Genomic DNA, 19228 nt, shown 5'->3' with positions numbered 1-19228 from the left:
GCGAACAAACTTGTTAAAAGAAAACATCGAGCATCGAGAAACAAACTTGTTAAAAGAAAACATCGAGCACTCTATAAGGCTAAAAACTGCAACAACAACCACCGCTGCTGGGATCGCTACCGAACATTACATAAAACTGTTCAAAAAAAAAATTGCGGAAAGCCAAACATGAATATCTCTCTACTACTGTCTTTGATTATTTATGTACAGACTCCAAGAGATTTTGGTCCTTTGTAAAGAGACTCATCCGTTATTTCTGCTCTCTGGAATGGTCAGAAACTTGTCAGCTCAGCATTTGAGAATGCAGAGGTGCTAAGCTCGCACTATTAGTCTAATTTTAGACGTGAAGGATCCGGTGCTCTGTCTAATATCTGTCTCTTATACACATCTAGATGTGTATCCTCGATCATATAAACATACTCTTAGACATTATAATTATAATTCAAAGTGATTTAGAAGCGGAGATATAGATAAACATAGGTTTTATAAGGCTACCATTTTGAAATCCAAGATGGCCGCCATAATGACGTAGGATGAGGTGGTTCCTACCAAAAATTGAATGCTATGACCATAAGGAGCATGTAAAAAAAAATTGGTGCTTTTGTCCGGAACGTCCACATTAAGTCCAAATGTGGCCCTAAGCTGCCGTACTATATGTTCAACATATGTAGCAAAGACAAGCCCAACCAGTCACTCGTCGCAAAAATCAATTTTAGTTATCAATACATGGTTAAAGGGTAAAATGAGAGCTATAAAATGGTAAAAGAATCAATTAAATCTGACATTTCGTTATGAAGTTACAGGAGTTCAAACATACAGCTGTTTCAAAAACAATATTTGAGAAATCAGCCTTCAAAGTTTATGATTTCAGGCATTTCTTAGGCAGAAACCATCACCAAATCGTTAAAAATTGTTGTTTTAACATTGAAAATGAGGAAAATAACAGCATGGCATGATGTATAAATATATAAAGGTTAGTTTAGTGCAGTAAAATACATTTCCAAAATTTTGACATTTGAGCATATTTTGGCCATTATCTCCAAAACAGGATTTGTGAGGAGTGACTGGTTTGGCTTGTCTTGGCCACATATAAATAAAGTTTAGTCATTTCTACAAAAGTATCTCCTTTGTTTACTTCTCATTTATTCAAGACGAGGGATCAGTTTATGAGAAAACTGGTGCAACTTTTCTTCAGTAACTTTCACCTACTGTATGTTGTGAAGGCTGATTGATGTTTGCTTATTATTGCTTAGAGAAACTTTTCACGATTTCTTTGAAATCTACCTGTACCACAAGTTTTATTCAGTTGTTGGAAGGTTTAATACTAAAAGTTCGAGAGAAAGTTAAATAGTTGTTACTTTCATTTGATAAACTCTGATGCTGATGTTGGTTTTGGATTTCCAATTGTCCGTTTGGCTTTCCTCAAGTGTTACATAAGACATTATGGGGATTTCATGTGGTAGCTTTAGTAGGTATCTTAAATCTTTTCTTCCTGGTGATATTTTACCATTTTTTCCTCATTTGTGTGAATCTATAGATCTGAGTAATAATATATAGCCATTTTATTTTCAAATGAAATTTTATGATGGTCAATTCCAACAAATATCTGCTTTGTCTACTTTTCGTGCATCTCTGAGGAATCAAATGATATGACCATCGCTTTACATTCCCAGTGATGCAATTTTCTTCCTCGACAAAACTGATTTGAATAAAACTTCATTAGGGAAAAAGTTGAGAAGTTTCAGCAAATATCCCCTTTTGTGTAATTTTTATGCATCTCGGAGGAATAAAGCGATAAGAATATCGCTTATCATATCATCCATAACGTATCATGTATCATATGTTTGGCCAATAACAAATTTACAGAATAACAACCAAAAAACATGTCGGTCAACATAAGTGAAAAATGGCAGGTACTGCCCAGAAGTAGGCAAACATTAAACATGGAGTTCTAATCTTGATGTTGAATAACAATTTAGGAACAAATCAAATCCCCCAGAGGGCAAACCTGTTTAATTAGAAATCGTCGACTTCATATTCTCGGTGAAATTGATTCAGAGGAATTTCGGTAATATAATACAGATCTTGTAATGTTGCACGGTTCAAACAAACAGTATCCGTTCCTGTCTCCAACTTTCACCTCGTTGGGATTGCGTTGATGAAGTAGACACTGATTCTAATGAAACCTCAACTAATTTCATTTGATTATATTACAAATATTATATCAATTGAGATATGTAGTATGTTTCATTATCAATATGTCTTTCACCTTGTCCTTAATATTCAATTAATCACATTCATGTCACATTTTTTTCTGCCTGTGATACAGTGGCATATCTAGGAGTCTTAAAATCAAGGGGTGGGGGGGGAGCTGAACCCAATGTGAATTGGGAGGGGATCATTAATTAAGTGAGGTTATGCTAGCTCATAAATTAAGGTGAGTTTTAACTATCTGAGTGTGATTTTTGGGGTAGCAACTGGGGGGAGCCAATATTTTTGGGGGGGGCTGTGCGCACCCCTATATACACCATTGCTGTGTGCTTTTGTATTCAGAGTTTGGCGTATGTTTGTAATAGGTCTCCCTCTAACTAAAGACCACCTCTAATTAAAGACTACTCTTCTGTAGTCCCAAATGAACAATTGTCTTTTATCGTTCTTATTCTAATTAGAGACCAAATCTACTAAAGACCATGAAAACCCCAGTCCCAAAAGTCGTCTTTAATTAACGCCCATATTTGACAAAAGTACAATAAGATTCCAACTTCCTATTAAGAGATGCATATTGCAATAATCCATAATAATAATAATAATGTTACTTGTATATAGCGCATAATGCTGGAGCTTGCTATGTGCATGGCACAAACAGAAAAGAGAAGTGACTGAGAATAACGAAGAAAAAAAAAACACTAAAACAGAAATACCTAAAACTAGCCAAGACCGCTAAGAATAGTAACAATTAGCTTTCTTTGTTTAACAGATATTTTACTATAAAAATCATTTAATTGATTACCATCAATTCAATTTAATGCTTTGTAAAAATATAACAGTAATATTTTGTATGAATCTGATTATTATGGAAAATACTGTATTTGTATTTATATATTGAAAACTTTTATACAAAAGTATGTAATACAAATTATAGATTTCTTATAAACTCAACAAAAAGCAATAATAATAGAATATACGTGTATTCTATTATTTTACATGAAACATTTATTGGAATAACCATAAAAACAATTATTTGTAAGAATCAATATATTGTTAAATTACATGAAAATCTGCCTCTAATGGACATTAATGTCAACTACCTATATGATGTAAAAATAATGGGAGGCTCCAATGACTGTTTTGATTTTTTTTTAAATATATTTCAGTTATGTCATTCCACAATTGGCAATTTTTAATCACTGCATGCCTAATTCAAAGCCAGTATTTATATTTTATTAAAGTAATTGTAAAAAGTCAGCTAAGCTACTGGATGATTTGGCTGGGCCCCTGTGGTGGAGATCATTCTCGTGCAGCACCATGTCACTTAGCTCACTTAACCCTCCTGCGATAGTTATCCAAGGAGCCAAGAGTCCTTAGCACAAGAAGCAAGAACATTTACATCTAGGCTAAACGCTTAGCTCTTTAATAAGCTGTACTTGCATATCAGTAATGTTCTCATTGGTCTAGTTCTTATTATTCTAACAATTTATGTCAGTGCCATTGAGGTTGAATGAAATATACATCATATTGATTCAGGCAATCATTGAACCTATTATTTATTTGAACTGTCATCAGTTGAATGGATTTGTCTTGATGAAAAATCTTATGTAAATTGGTAAAGGTTGAAACTAAGTCAAAGGTCATAATTTAAGCTACGATGATGATGTAGTTGGTGCTTCTTTCCACCCAGTCCCAGCATCTTATGTCCTATCCAGATTATCATACTTTATTTGACAACAACTTGTAACATGCCTAAATATGGTCATGATGACATCACATCATGACCATATATAGGCACATCATGACTATATTCGGGCATACAACAGTTTTTTTTTGTCAGGAAATGTGGTCTGGACATGGCTTTAGGTTCAATCCTAGTAACCATAAATTCTCATAATTTGTATAGAAAAATGTTTATTATAATATCTAGTGTTGTTAATTATTTATTTATTTACCCTTACCAAAGGAGCAAAACAGTAATTTCTTATTCATGTTGTCATTTTTGTGGTAGTCTTGGTTCAGAAAATATTGTGTGTTAATAACTAAATATGTTCAAAAAATTGACTAGTGAAAGTTAATGTAACAATAATTATGCTCAAACTACATATAAACTGTTTATTATGAATGGACAATAAAGAATTATTGTGGTAATATATATTGATATTAATATATTTAAATCATTTTTCCATGTGTTCTAATTTGGTAACACTGCCTTAAATCAGGTTCAATTCATCTTCCATTAGTTTCAATATGACTGACATTTTTGCAAGAAAAAAAAAACATGGAACGATAAATTTAAGATAATGCCAGAAATCGTTCTGATATATTTTCATTTGTAGGTTAAAGAAATTCTTGCTATAATCAATCATTTCAATTTTCATGTCATTCTTATTTTATCAAGAAGATGCGAATTGTACTGTATCTGAAGACAAACAGTCTAAACAATCCCCATCCCCAGTATTCACTACTTTCTCTAAACTATCCTTTTATTTCCATCTTTATTGCCTTGTGAATTTGAAATGATAAATTTTATATATAAGTAATGCATAACTTTTACATAAATTATGTTATTTATTTCTATATTTTCCATTTTATTCAACAACAGTAAAAAAAAACATGATTTATATGCCATCAGCTAGGGGCTGTATATTTTTTATGTTAATGAGGCTCTTGCACCTGGTTCTAAAACTTGCTGACTTATTATATTATTTTTCAGTTTTTGTTTAATTATTAGTTTAAACAAGAATAATGCCACTATGCATTCCTCAGAGAAAAGCTTCAATGTTCTTTACAATAAAAATGAATATCAGTAAATAATTTTGACTTCAAACTACTTAAACTAAAAACAATTCTGATATGCATGTGCGCTACTGGTAGGTGTCCAGAACAGGGCTCCACCCGCCGATGGTGAAACAACATCCCTGTAACACCTGGGTGTACACAGGCACTCTGTTAGACAGTATGCTGGCATCTGTTAGCTTCCACCTCAGAATAGGCCCTCGGTTCCACTACCGTACACGGCAAACGACAACAACGCTATCTCGAGTAAGGAACTGGTGGGTAAATAAGAGTACTGTGTTATGTGACTAGGAATGTCCTATTGAAAAATAAAGTAAGATTTGTGAAATTCAAAACTACTTAAACTAAAAACAATTCTGATATGCATGTGCGCTACTGGTAGGTTTCCAGAACAGGGCTTCACCCGCCGATGGGGAAACAACATCCCTGTAACACCTGGGTGTACACAGGCACTCCGTTAGACAGTATGCTGGCATCTGTTAGCTTCCACCTCAGAATAGGCCCTCGGTTCCACTACCGTACACGTCAAACGACAACAACGCTATCTCGAGTAAGGAACTGGTGGGTAAATAAGAGTACTGTGTTATGTGACTAGGAATGTCCTATTGAAAAATAAAGTAAGATTTGTGAACTTCAAAACTACTTAAACTAAAAACAGTTCTGATATGCATGTGCGCTACTGGTAGGTGTCCAGAACAGGGCTCCACCCGCCGATGGGGAAACAACATCCCTGTAACACCTGGGTGTACACAGGCACTCCGTTAGACAGTATGCTGGCATCTGTTAGCTTCCACCTCAGAATAGGCCCTCGGTTCCACTACCGTACACGGCAAACGACAACAACGCTATCTCGAGTAAGGAACTGGTGGGTAAATAAGAGTACTGTGTTATGTGTCTAGGAATGTCCTATTGAAAAATAAAGTAAGATTTGTGAACTTCAAAAGTTAATCCATCCATTTATTTTTTTTGTTCTCCAACAGCATGGTAGAAGAGGCGATGGGTGGAGAATTCCTGCTTAGCAACGAGACGTTACCATGCCCACCAAGCTTAGCTCTTTCATTCAATGATGAACGACTTCTGTCTCCCAGGACACTAAAGGTACAGTATTTAACTTATCTTCCTGCTTCCCTGTAAATCATTTGAATGAATGGAACATATAGACAAATCCATTGGCGCTGCCATTGCTGAGGGCCTTCGTGGGGACTCCTGCGTGCATGTCATGTTTGGTGGTGCAATGAATTTTTTAGAGTAGATTACAATGAAAATATAATACTGTCACCATGACAAATAGAAGTGCATTCACTGCCAGTGATATCGTTATGTAACTTTGCATGTAATAGAAGCATTTCCACTATCTGTTTTTTTAAGGAAAAAACTAACCAAACATCCTGTGGTGTACTACTGGGTAATTAACAAGACATACAAACGGTAGCAGGTGACCTCCCATTGCTGCATATTGGGATGTATCATTGTTTACGCACAAGAAAAACTGACTGTGCACTCTTCCTATTCTATATTTCAACAAAAAAAACTGACTGTGCTCTCTTCCTATTCTATATTTCAAAAAAATAACAGGCAACTTAACAGGTACCCACCTGTGTATATTTGTAGAGGACAATAACATGAATAATGCCCTGCCTCACTATCAAATTTTTTGTGCCAAACTTTAATGGCATGATGAGGTCCCATCATAGTCATATATATATATATTTTTTTTTTTTAATTTGAACCATATTTAATGAGGGTGATCCATTAAGCAGAAGCTTAAAACATCTTAACTACCAATTAATTAGAATTAGAATATAAAATAAAAAACATTAATACAAATATTAGCACTTAAAATTAAAATAACTAAAAATAGGATATGACAATTATTGCAACAGCCATAGGAATAAGAATTTAAAATATGCTAAAAAATGGATCTTCTCATTTCGCATCAAACAAAATTAAATCAAAATATAAATGTATATATGATAAAATATATATGATAAAATATATATGATAGAATGAATCAATAAAAAAAATAATAAAATAATCAGAATAATAAGGTTATACAGTAATAGTTAAATATAATGAAAAGGAGATATTGACCAAAAAGACAAAAAATATAAAATGAGTTAAATTAAATTAAATTAAATTAAAGAAGTAACAAAATAATGAATAAAAGGGATTAAAACAGAAAAATAAATAAAAAATAAAAATAAAGAAAAACAAACCCGAAAACGAGGCTTGTCAGGCCAAAAACTAGCATTAATTACCAAAAAGGAAAAATGACTAATATATTCATATATTCATATTCTCCACGTTATAAGCTTTAAAATGATGGGTCATTTACTGGAATCAACGTACTATTGCAAACGTTATGAGTAAAAATATTATGACAGCTTCTGTACTAAAGTGTACACTACTGGCACATTCTATGCTAATTATTCAGTTTAACTTAATAGCAACAGGATGCTGGTTTTCAGATGGCCTTATATCACAGGTGTTCAAAGTGCAGCCTGCGGTCCAACAGGTTTTTTTGTGGCCCGTGAAAATGGATTAAAAACCCTATATGTACGGCCCGCGAAACATTTTTGACTAAAAGGTACCTTATTTTGTACAGCCGGACATCCGTAAAAACTAATGTTAAAACTGAGAATAAAGTGGTATAAAAGCCGTGCATGAAGGTTTTTTTGGGAGCACACTGTTAACATCAAAGTTTGGGGGCGGCCCTTGGTGTTAAATCAAAAATTCACTTTGGCCATCCAACCAATTTTTATGCCCACCACTGCCTTATATGGTCAAATCACATGTATTTGCCAAATAAAAATTATTATGTAGACAAGCCATTAAAGTCACTAACAGTACCGAATTGTTCTCGTACATCACATTGACAGATAATAAAAATATGTATTCAAGTTATACCACATCAAATTAAAAAATATAGAAAATAAATGACGAGATGAATAAAACTCTGCAATCAGTTTGATGATACTAATTTGAAATCATAAATTGTCATTTCAGTTCGTACTTTGATTAGTACGCATCTCTTTCTTGTATTAATTTCTGTTCGTCCTTCTGTTGTTCTTTGTATCATTTTGATCTACAAGATTAATGACTGTCGATGAAATAGTGATTATGGCGCCAAAAGTATCTCCACTGCAGTAGACATCTGCGCTCTATAAATAGCATTTTGATTGATTGATTGATTGATTGATTGATAGTTTGATTGATTGATTTCTTAATAAATTTAATAACTTGATTTATTCCTATGGCTATCATATACCACAATGCAAACTTTTGGCATTGATGGTTTTATATTACCTGGATATAGTACACCCATTTTTGGTTAATACTGATTATAATTATAAATCTTGTTGAGTTAATTTTTGTACCTGGATTCACATCAAATATGTCGGCTTTTCCCTAAGCAAACCCCCATGGTAAGATTAGAATATTTATTTTATTTTTTTATTTCAACAATATTTTGTGAAGGTGGTCTATCCAGCTGGAGCTGATCATTAGGGACCCTCAATATATAAAACAAGCAACAAAGGAAATGAAATAGATTAACTAAATAATTAAAAATAATTTAAAGAATTATTAAAAATAAAAACGAAAAATGAAATAAATAATAACAACAATAAAAAATAACAACTATAAATGAATAAACAGAGAAAAACAGAAAAACGATAGATATACAAATTGATATGACATTAAATTGACTATAAATTAATTAAAAAACAAAGGAAGCAGAATAAAAATAAAGGCAAAATAAATGAAGAGTAAAACAAAACACAATTTGAAAAATTAAAAGAAAAAAAAAAACAACAAAAAAAAACAAAAAAAAAAACACCCAATATCAAGGTCTAGCAACTACAACCAATTTTGGGGGTGAAGAAGGATCAGCAAATATTAACTTTGAATTGAACATGCCATGATGAAAATTTGCATTTTGATTGGCGAATCCTAAAAGTTGGAAAGGTTTCTTCATGAACAGAGATTTCCATGGGTATATAAGCCCACCACTTCCCCTCACAAAATTGACCCAACTTTGTGATCATTTGAGGGCTTGTACCCGAGGAACTAGGGAAGTGTTTTTTTTTTTTATTAATTTCACTGAATTTATAAGTTCGCAGAAAATTCCTTTAGAATCTAAATAATTCTGGATATTAACTTTTGATGTCATCTGCATATGTTGACATTTGGCATTTGTAGAATTCCTAAAAACAGTTCTTTTGAAATTAAGATTATACAAATGGCAATTTTTCTTTTTTTTTCAAATGGCAGCTGGTTACATAACAAATCAAGGCCACAGGTTAAAATTGTTCAAATGTTTCATAATGATTAATACTCATATTATTTTCAATTTCCATTGAACTATTTTTTTTTGTTGCAACCATATTTTCAGAGGGTGACCCTTCTATCGTATCCTAGGGGGGCAGCTGATATTCAGATGCACTCAAATGAAAATAATTGGATGCCTTTATAAGCAAATCTCTTTATGAGGCTTAGGGAGTGGAGTTGTTTTTGTCATGAGAAAAAGTCCTGCTGTCCAGGAATTGAACCCAGGACCTTGTGATTAGAAAGCTATACAACTTCACTCCCTTGATTTTACAAGCAGGTATTTGTATACTCCAATAATGATGGCTTCTAATATCCACCATGCTCTTTACAAGTGATTTTGGCCATCCACTTAATAGTAACTTTGTAATGGACGAAATCGGGCAGTCTGCGGTCACTCGGTTCTAACAGTCTTAAGTAACTCAATTCATATATGCAGATAAATCAAAATTTATTATAGTGTTGCATTTCAATAGAATATTATTACCTTAAATCCTTTCACATAAACACGTCCAATCAGGATTTTGGCTCATTAATACTGCATATAAAAATTATATTACTAATATTACTTTTCTGATTTTATATTTTATTGTTTGGCATAAAAGCTGACGAATTTGTTATCCATATGTTAAAATTATAGTGAATTTGATTTTATATACATAAGATTAAGAGTATTGGTGTTATTAAACAAGAAATGAAAGATTCAAATTTCAGAATTAATAAGTTAATTTCTGTCACTATACATTGAACCTATGATGCTGAAGTTCGTGCGAAGGTAACTGCACTTGACTGAAGTTTACAAGGACCATAGAAAATATATTTTGAATATGACAATATAATATTAATGTCCTTATCATGATATTAACATGTTTGACAGCTATCTCAGTTTTGTACAAACAAGCATTTGTAACTATAAAACATACATGTATTCTAAGAAGTAGACTAAAAGCTGATTGGAATCATTAATGCTCATATGGTCTTTTTAGATTTATTTCTCTTTTGAGGAAAGGTAAATTATATTTTAATTGGTCAATCTAAATAAAATCTGGACATGTCCATTATGTAAGCCCAAATTTATTATTGAAGATGAACTAACACATTTTGAAAAATATAATAGAGATCTTCTTGCTCCTAAATGAATTTATTTATTTAATGAGGATAACTCTTAAAATGTTTTCATATTTGCTTGCACAACCAACTCGAAGAGACCCTCAACAATACAAACAAATTACAATAATTACACAAACCAAACATCGCAGAATTCTGGAAAAACATTACTTGCTAACTCCTATTTATCCCATATAGTCAGTTTTGTCTCCATATGTCAAATTTAATTGATGTACCCATGTGTATCTACTCATCAAGGTATTAAACAATAATAATATTAAAAGAATGTAAACTTTATAATTTAGTAAATCCAAAGTGTCGATATCAAATTTCCGAGATGAAAATATTCACAGTAATAACATGTAATGTTCAAACCAGTTTACTTCTAAGTTGTTGTGATAGAATTCTATCGTAGACGGCTGTTTAGATACTGCGATCATTTCCGCATGTCAATGCCTTCCCAATCATGTTTGACACGCTAAGTACCCGCTATTTTTTACGCCAATATGCTTCGAGAAAACCAACGAGCAGTTGATGAAACACTGTCAGAATTACGAATTGTGATATGAAAAAAATTGAGTTAGAGCTTGGATGTTGTCAATTTATTATCAGTGATGAATAGGCACTTTAGGGCAAAATCACAATTAACTAACACTCAATTAAACATTAATTACTCGCTGTCCAATGTTGAAAGCAAGTTACAAATGAGATTTTTGAAAGTACGTTAACATTAGATTGATATGTGGATGACAATATCAATATTGAGCTTGTTAATAGATGTATTAGACTATTAAGTACATCATAATACTGATTTGGCTTCACTCAGCAAATAGTTATTACTTGGATTTTCACATTTTTCTTGTTGATTTATTTAATTTAAAGTTTATTATTGTTATTTGTTTTTTTTAAAGTCTGTTCATTAAAAAAAAATACAATAACAATATTTTGTTTGTCAATGACGAATATAGTACAATAGTATACATTCCTACACAAATTATGAATCTGAATTTATTTAAAGAATAACAATAGTATCATTTAAGTTGTATTCACTCTGATAAATCTGAAATTAATATAAAAGCAGTTACAATTTCATTGAATTTTGTTGATTTTAAATTCACATTTTTCACACTAATAGAAAATGTTTCAACTTTTAAACAATTAGTAGCAACTTCGATCTCCTGAGATATTTTCTTTGTTGCATACAGACAATTATCTGAACCATGCAAAATCTCGGAAGAATAGCAGTAAACATAGATATCTAGGGTAGGCCTAGTGATATAATCACTTTTCTCCATTGCCTGATGGCAGTATGTGCTCTGAATAATTTGGGACATCTCGGAAGAACATTCAGGCCTCCGGCCTTTCCATGGCAAAACAATGTAACTTATATTTTTTGTTAAGTTACGTTGTTTTGCCTTGGAATGGCCGCCTCAACGAGGTTATCACAGGGAGTCCCCTGTAATTTTTCAGAAAGTGTTATATAAATGTGCTTTCACACTACACAAACCTGGTTACAGTCTGTTACTAGTTGTTACTATTTGCATAATAGTGGCGGTGTGAAAAAGGTGTTAAGTTACCAACTTCAAGGGAAACACAGATTTTATACATAATTTGACCGTCATTGATTCACAGACGATTCACTATAAAAATTCTAAAGTTGATTACCAGCCACTTTCACTACAGACAGATAAAATTTAGAGGCTTACTGTTGTTTTATTTATTATTATTAATAGTATTCTCTGGCTATTATATCACTATTATTTATAATGAATAGTCAACATTGATTATTATGTTACTGCTTTCAAATGAGCTTTCATATATACTACTATATTTTTATCATGCTTTGAGCATTTTTTTTTTTCACTCATCAAAATATTAGAATGGAAATCATTATACACATTTCCAATAACTCACATAAGTTTGGTTTGGAATTTACTTAGGAAAGCCATTTAGTATGTATTTATTCAACAAATAACGATGCTTGAATCGCATAGACATGTGTTAGCATGCTGATGGGGTTAACAACAGACACGGAGTGTGTAATTTATCTGCGGGTTTGTCCTTGCGTGGACTTCAAAGAAACCTGACAGAATTTTGATTACGTTAAAGAGTATAACGCAGCCGTAGCGTGGTTACCTTCAAGGATTTTAAAGAAACCATACTTAAGATTCTTTTTGTAATAGATTAGTTCTATTAGATTGCAGCAAGTACCGGTTTCAGTATTTACATTAAATCAATTATATTGCCCAATTAAATTAGTTGCAGTACTTTCGTTGCAAGAAGTTCAAATAAATCTGGATAATTTTGAGTAGCTAGGGGGTATAATATAGCTGCAGTGTGGTTCTTCCTTCAAAGAAACCTGCAGAATGTTAGGTACACTAGGGATTCAGTTTATTCCTGTTGGGGTAATGCAAGTCATGTTGTACTATCATTATCGTAAATTAAGTCACATACTCCTGAGGTAGAGGAAGGGGATATAGAATTTTAAACAATCAGTACTGTGGCATTATTCTGTTTAACAATAACAACACTTGGCAAGTTGATTGGCCGAGCGGTTAAGTCAGGGGCAACGTAACCTTCAGCTCTAATATGGGCGCTGGTTCGAACGGCTCACTCGCCAATGGTTCCGGTGGTGGAACAAGTCTTCTTGGATAAGGACTTTAAACCGTCAGCCAAGTGTACGCTTTTGGCTCATGTGCACTTTAAGAAAACAAGTACATATTTCGAAATGAGTAGGGGGTTACCCCGGTGTACTGGTCCATTAAGTCTCCTGTTGTTAAATGGATATGCCACGTGGGAAAGTGATTAAGTTCACTTATTGGCATATCCTTGGCGCTCATGCATAGAGAAATGAAATGAAATGAAACAAAACCAACAATGTGTATAAACCATAGGGGTTGCTATTAGATGCAGATACAGATACAAATAACATTTATTTCATCCTTTTCATAGGAAATTTACATGGTTGAAAAGATGTTTCTCATTCTCAAAGACATGATACAAATATTTTTTTATTTTTTAATAAAAGTTAAATTTTAATTTCAATAATTCTATGTGCCTGTCTTTAAAGATTTGCATTAAAGTTCCCAATTCCTCTAAGAATAAACGAATCACAATAGCAGTAGTGCGTACCCTTGCCGACTGCATTCTACCACTCCATTCAATAAAAGCAGCTATAATTACAGAGTGGAGAGGATGATAACGATCTTTTAGAATCCTTTCAAACTTTATTGCCACCTTGTCACAGTCGGAAGAAGGGAGGTGGATTTTTCACTTAGGAACCTGAGAGTGGGAATATGTGTGTCGTATTTATTCCAAATAGAGTAGGATCATATACTGTTTGTAATATTCAGTATTAACACCCATTGACATAGTTACATCTTAAGATTTTCTCAAAGAATTTCATCTGAAATTATTGAATTTCATCTGGCTTTAACAATAATGAATACGGTACTTGATCAAGGCTACCGAAACTAATAACTGAAAAAAATAACTGGTAAAAGTTCAGCTTTAATCATTACCTTATTCATTGTTAGATGTTAGATGTATTATTAATAATTTATAGGTAGAAAAAAGATAAAGTTCACAATTCACAAAAATTGAGGAACTTGAAATATAGTATGAATGCATAGTAATTGCGTAGTTGTGCATGTGTTTGCATAACATTTTATAGTGTTAAAAATATGCATTGTGTGTGTACACACATGGTCTATGCTATGTGTGTGTAACATATATCCATAAAAAATATAAACTAGGTTGTACAATTAACCCCAACATGGATAAACTAGAACGTCTTTATTTTAGTAAATCATTGTCTCATCACACTTCCTTTGATGTTTTTTTTGGAAATTATGTAAATTTTCTACTTTCTTCTCGTCATGGGAATACCTTTTATTGCAATATTAAACTAGACATGTGCTGAATACGCGTTAAATTTTAGAAGTTGATGTGTTTAGAAAGTTAGGTATTGTCTGTATCAATTGTCTTTTATTCAAAGAAATAAAAAAATTAAAAAGAACCCTACATTGTAAAATGGATTTTGGTAGGCTCTCTATATTAATGATTTTTTTTTATTATGAGTTTAAAATTTACTTCTATTTTCCTTTTTGTAAACTCTGGAAAAAACCCCCTATTACGGTACTTTATACTATCCATTCATATCATTCTAGGTGTGCTTTTAACATTGATTATAAGGCAATTAAAGGGATGCCAAGAATATACGAGTAGTTATGTTTATGCCTCTACTAAAGTCACAGTGTGCATGCGCAAAAATGGGTACTCTGGCCCTCTGATGTTTAGTCCCTAGGAAAGATTCTTTTTATTCCTTGTTTTGCGTACTTTTTTAAAGATTATCAGAGGAGGGGGGGGGGGGAATAAAAATAAAATATTGTTTTCTTATTTAGCAAATAGTTTTGCCAAAAACATCCAGACGGAGGAGAAAATAAAAATAAATTTTTTTAGTGAATGTAAAATAGGATGGTTTAAATGCTTCAAATTTATATAATTAAGAAGAAATATACATATCTATCTGTGGAGATTTCAAGGCAGCGGAGGGCGTAATAAAATAAAGAAAAATTTTGTTTTTTTCTAAAATTTCCACTTTTTTTGTGGCGGCATGTGCGCTAATTGGCCAATATAAAATTTTTATTTGAAATTATCAAAATTTGTAATCGGCAGGTTCGCTAAACAAAGTATAAAAAAGTCACGCCTGTGCAAGAAGACTTTGTTCTACCAACCAAACCATGATCGAAGAGGGTATCAGTGCAATGTCAATGTTAAAAATAAAGGTTGCAGCATCCCTGCCTTAATGCTTTAACCACTCTTTCTATAGCACATAATCAATCGATCAACTTATAAAAAGGATCGTCACGGCGTGCATAATGCTGATGCTATCTTCACATTGTGTCCTTGAGCGAGGCACTTTACTTATGTCCTATCTCTCCGCCCTCAAGATTACAGGTTCTGTGACAGTAGGTGTGAATACCAATGCTCTCAATACTGCAGCAGTGGCAGCAACATTCAGCCCGCCTCCAGGCACGATCTTTTATAAATAATGTAAATAATAATAATCTCATACATGCTGAAACCTTGGCATTATGTTTTTTTTTTTATGTTCTTTTAATATGCACTTGTATCGGCATTTACATACACAGGACTAATTGTTTGTGTTATGCTGAACATTTATATAGCGTATTCCTTTCGGCTACGAAGCGCTTTTTCCTTGGTCATTGGATAGAGAATCAATCATACACGATGTGCTCATCCAACTTAATTCCCTGGAGATCATTTCTAATACAACTATTTCAACACTATTAAATTTAATTCCAAATCATTTATATCTATCCACTTAGAAATTTATACTCCTGGATGTAGGGATTCATACATAGACACTCAAGCAACATGACCATCATTGGTCTCGAACATATGACTTCTTAATTGAAGTCCGGGAGCATTACCAATGCACCATTATAGTTCAGTGCTCACAGACAAGATACTAAATAAAAATAAATTATGGAAAATGAGAAATTGAGTATTATCGAAATAGCAAAAATGAAAGTAAAATAAAAGTACAATAATAGTGCAATACACTCATCTTTTAGCCTCATTTCTGATTACAATTGACAAAAAAATGAAATTATGCTTTTTTGGGTTGCTGTTTTCAAACTTTATGAAGTAGTTATAATATGATTAGGTAAAAAAATCCATTATTGATCTCAGTAAATGTTCTTTTTACCTTGGGGAAATATTACATTATAGCTAATTATTGATTACATTTTTTGACTTCCAGGCATGTACATTAATAGTATGACTATATACATTCAGTAAATACAATTTATTTTGGCATACAGTGTAGACAATGAAGCATTTCCTTTTATGCATTGATGTATCATCTTTAAACATTTACTCATTCCATTTTTCATTAGCATCAGTATATTCCAACAAAAGTATAAATTTAAGATGTCATTAACCGGAATTTTTGGCATCAACTGATGCTACAATTCTAGTAGATGTCAAGAAGAGTTAGTCACAGTTCATGGCAGCAGAATACCATAGACAGCAAAAATAATCAAATACTGTTATTGTTGTGTATTTTATTAATATTTTTGATATTTTTATTACTATATTTTATTATGATTATTTTTTTGTTGTAATATTTCCTAATCTCGTTTGAACAAAATGTTGGTGTCCATACTTTTGTTTATTTTGTTATTGTTGTGCAAATTTTTACTTGGCAATGCTGACATTGTGTGCTGCGCTTAGATGAATGGGATGTATGGAATGGAGGAGATATTAATGTCAGGGATATGGATAGAATCTCAATGGGAAGGGTAGAAAGGGATAAATTAGATTTGACATGGATGGGTCAGATGAATAAATACTGTACCATAGTGTTTTTTTTTCTGGTATAAGCCCACGCCCCTTAAACACAAAATTGGGTCAATTTTTGGAGGTGGGATCTTCCCTTCTCCATCAAAAGGTAATTTTTCATCACTGCTTGCCTAGTTCAAAATCTATATTTCATTTTGTTTTTAGTATTTGTAACAGTTAGCTAAGCTACTCATTCAAATTATACCCTGAACGTTTGCCCGAGAAAAGACTGTTACCTAAAATTGGGTGTAATGTACAGTAGGGGTGGGCCTATAGCTGAGGAACTACAGTACATAATTTTTATTCAGGAAAACTTTATTCAAACAGTTCTTTTCAGAACTACATACGTGGTGTACTGCAAGCTTCAACATATCTGCTATTACTTCGCCATGCAAACCTTCAAACAATTTTCATGTTGCTTTTGAATTATTAAAGGGTCTCTGAGCTTTTAACCTAATTTAGGTAAAGAATTCCATTTTATTGCCCCTATAAGCTATTTTTGCTCAGACTAAAAATAATAAATGGTACTACCATGTTGTGTCCTATTTGACAGTTTCACAGGCTTCACAGCTGAAGTCATAAATATAATAATAAATATTATATATATTGCTTTTCAGATGTTGTTGCTTGGAAGTTTTTTATTCGTATTCATGGCTATATATTTTTCTTTGGAGCAAGCTTTTTGCAACGATGAGGAGAAAGACGAATATCAACAAACTTTAGGTGATTCAAAAGAGAATGCAAATAACGACATTGAAAAGGAAATTATTGATCATAATACTAGTGAAACTGCCAGGTTACTTGCAGCGGACTCAGAAACAGAGTTAGCAAATAATTCAATTGATTTGGAAGGTAATAATTATAATTCTGTAAACTCTGGATGCTTGCAAAAGTCATCAGTGCAATCGAAACAAACAATTCCTGAACAACACGATCCAACATTTGGTTGCCCTGTCGGAGACCATCTATGTGCATCGCTGGAAAACTTGTCTGACTATATTCAAGTTAACTCAGGTAGCCACTGCTCTGGTTCAGCAGCGGTACGCGGTAATAGCGATGGAATTTTCAAGAAGTCATCAATACGAGAGTTATCAAATAGGAAGGATGTTTTTGTAGGACGTTCTAACGATTACACAGACTACCGTCATTGGCCAGTTTCCAGTGCGAACTTATTCAATACTGATGAATCTCGTTGTCAGGGAACTTTATGATTTGTAAATAAATAGACCTTATCGAAATTTGTGCAAATGTTTCCAAGTATGAAAACTACTTTAAACAACTCTAGTAATCATTTTCTTTGATTCCATTATTTTTAAGTCTTTTAGCAATTGTTTTAGATTCCAATTTTTTATTTTGTTTAGAATTTCACTTCTAAAACAAATGAAGTGACATTGGTATGTATATAAAAACTTATAAAGGCTTATAGTCAATTCTTTGTGTATTTTCCAATTTTTTTTCTCTACTGTACATTACAAATTGCCATGGCAAAAAAAAAAAAATTTGTGTTCATATGGGTATTAATATGGAGAAATATTGTCTCATGGGTAATTAAGTTGTATTTTATTATGTTATGTTAAAAAATAAGGATGCACAAAGATAAAACGTTGCCGATATAGTGTAAAGGTCGCAAACTCAGCCAGCTTGTAGATCTGTTTGGAAATGGACATCTTCGGTATATTACACTGATGGCACCTTGACCCCAATGTCCGCTGGTTTTATTTCCAATACAGTACATTTGATTGCAATTAGTTGGTTTAAACATCCCCGCATTCTTAATCACTGATTTTCTTTTCTCAACTAGCGTTTCTTGACCAACATAAGGCAATTTTAATTGAAAAAAAAAAACTTCCATTGTATTTAAAAATTGTCTTTCAAAATATGGGTGTTTTTTTTTTAACTTCTTGTATATTTTAGAATTGTGCAAATTAATCTTCTATATGTTTTTAAAAGATGCATCTTAGAATACAATTTTAATTGTTTCCTAACTTAACTAATTATGTTTACAATAAAATATGCATATTGATCATGGATACTTTTCTAAACACCTGTATGGTATGAAAGTTTGAATGTTTGAACTTTCAAATTTGTTCATATCCTATTGTATTTCATTTTTTAAAGATATACTGCCTATGTTAAAGCCAATAAAAAATAAAAATGAAATAAATTCATTATTTGAATATTTTGTATATATTTAACTGAAGTTATTTTTAGATAAAGTTAATTTTTATTATTTTAAATTGAAAAATTTTTAAAAAGAAGTATTTTCTCACCAGTTAAATAATACATAGGCTTAATGTTCATATATTCTTTGTAGAACATTAATGAGACTTATTAATCTATACCTGCAAAAACTGAATGTTTTTTTTTTTTTTTTTTTAAATTCTCTTTAGCATTCAACGTTTTAATTTGATATTATAAC

At 32.2% G+C, this 19228-nt stretch overlaps 1 protein-coding gene across 1 annotated transcript in view; it reads left to right on the top strand.

Annotated features, from left to right (window-relative positions):
• Nucleotides 1-18297, top strand: part of LOC117109505 — a 29928-nt gene extending 11631 nt beyond the window's left edge. Inside the window, exons 2-3 of the mRNA XM_033251876.1 lie at nucleotides 5988-6105; nucleotides 17427-18297. Coding sequence (XP_033107767.1) covers nucleotides 5988-6105; nucleotides 17427-18020 — 712 coding nt within the window. The 3' untranslated portion in view covers nucleotides 18021-18297. The remainder of the gene's footprint in view (nucleotides 1-5987; nucleotides 6106-17426) is intronic.
• The last annotated feature ends 931 nt before the right edge of the window (nucleotides 18298-19228 follow it).

This window comes from Anneissia japonica, unplaced genomic scaffold (assembly GCF_011630105.1).
Source record: "Anneissia japonica isolate Jap-2015-1 unplaced genomic scaffold, ASM1163010v1 scaffold3867_len840240_cov202, whole genome shotgun sequence".
NCBI classification, from domain to species: domain Eukaryota; kingdom Metazoa; phylum Echinodermata; class Crinoidea; order Comatulida; family Comatulidae; genus Anneissia; species Anneissia japonica.
Note: the sequence above shows the minus strand (reverse complement) of the source record. Positions and strands in the feature narration are given on the sequence as shown.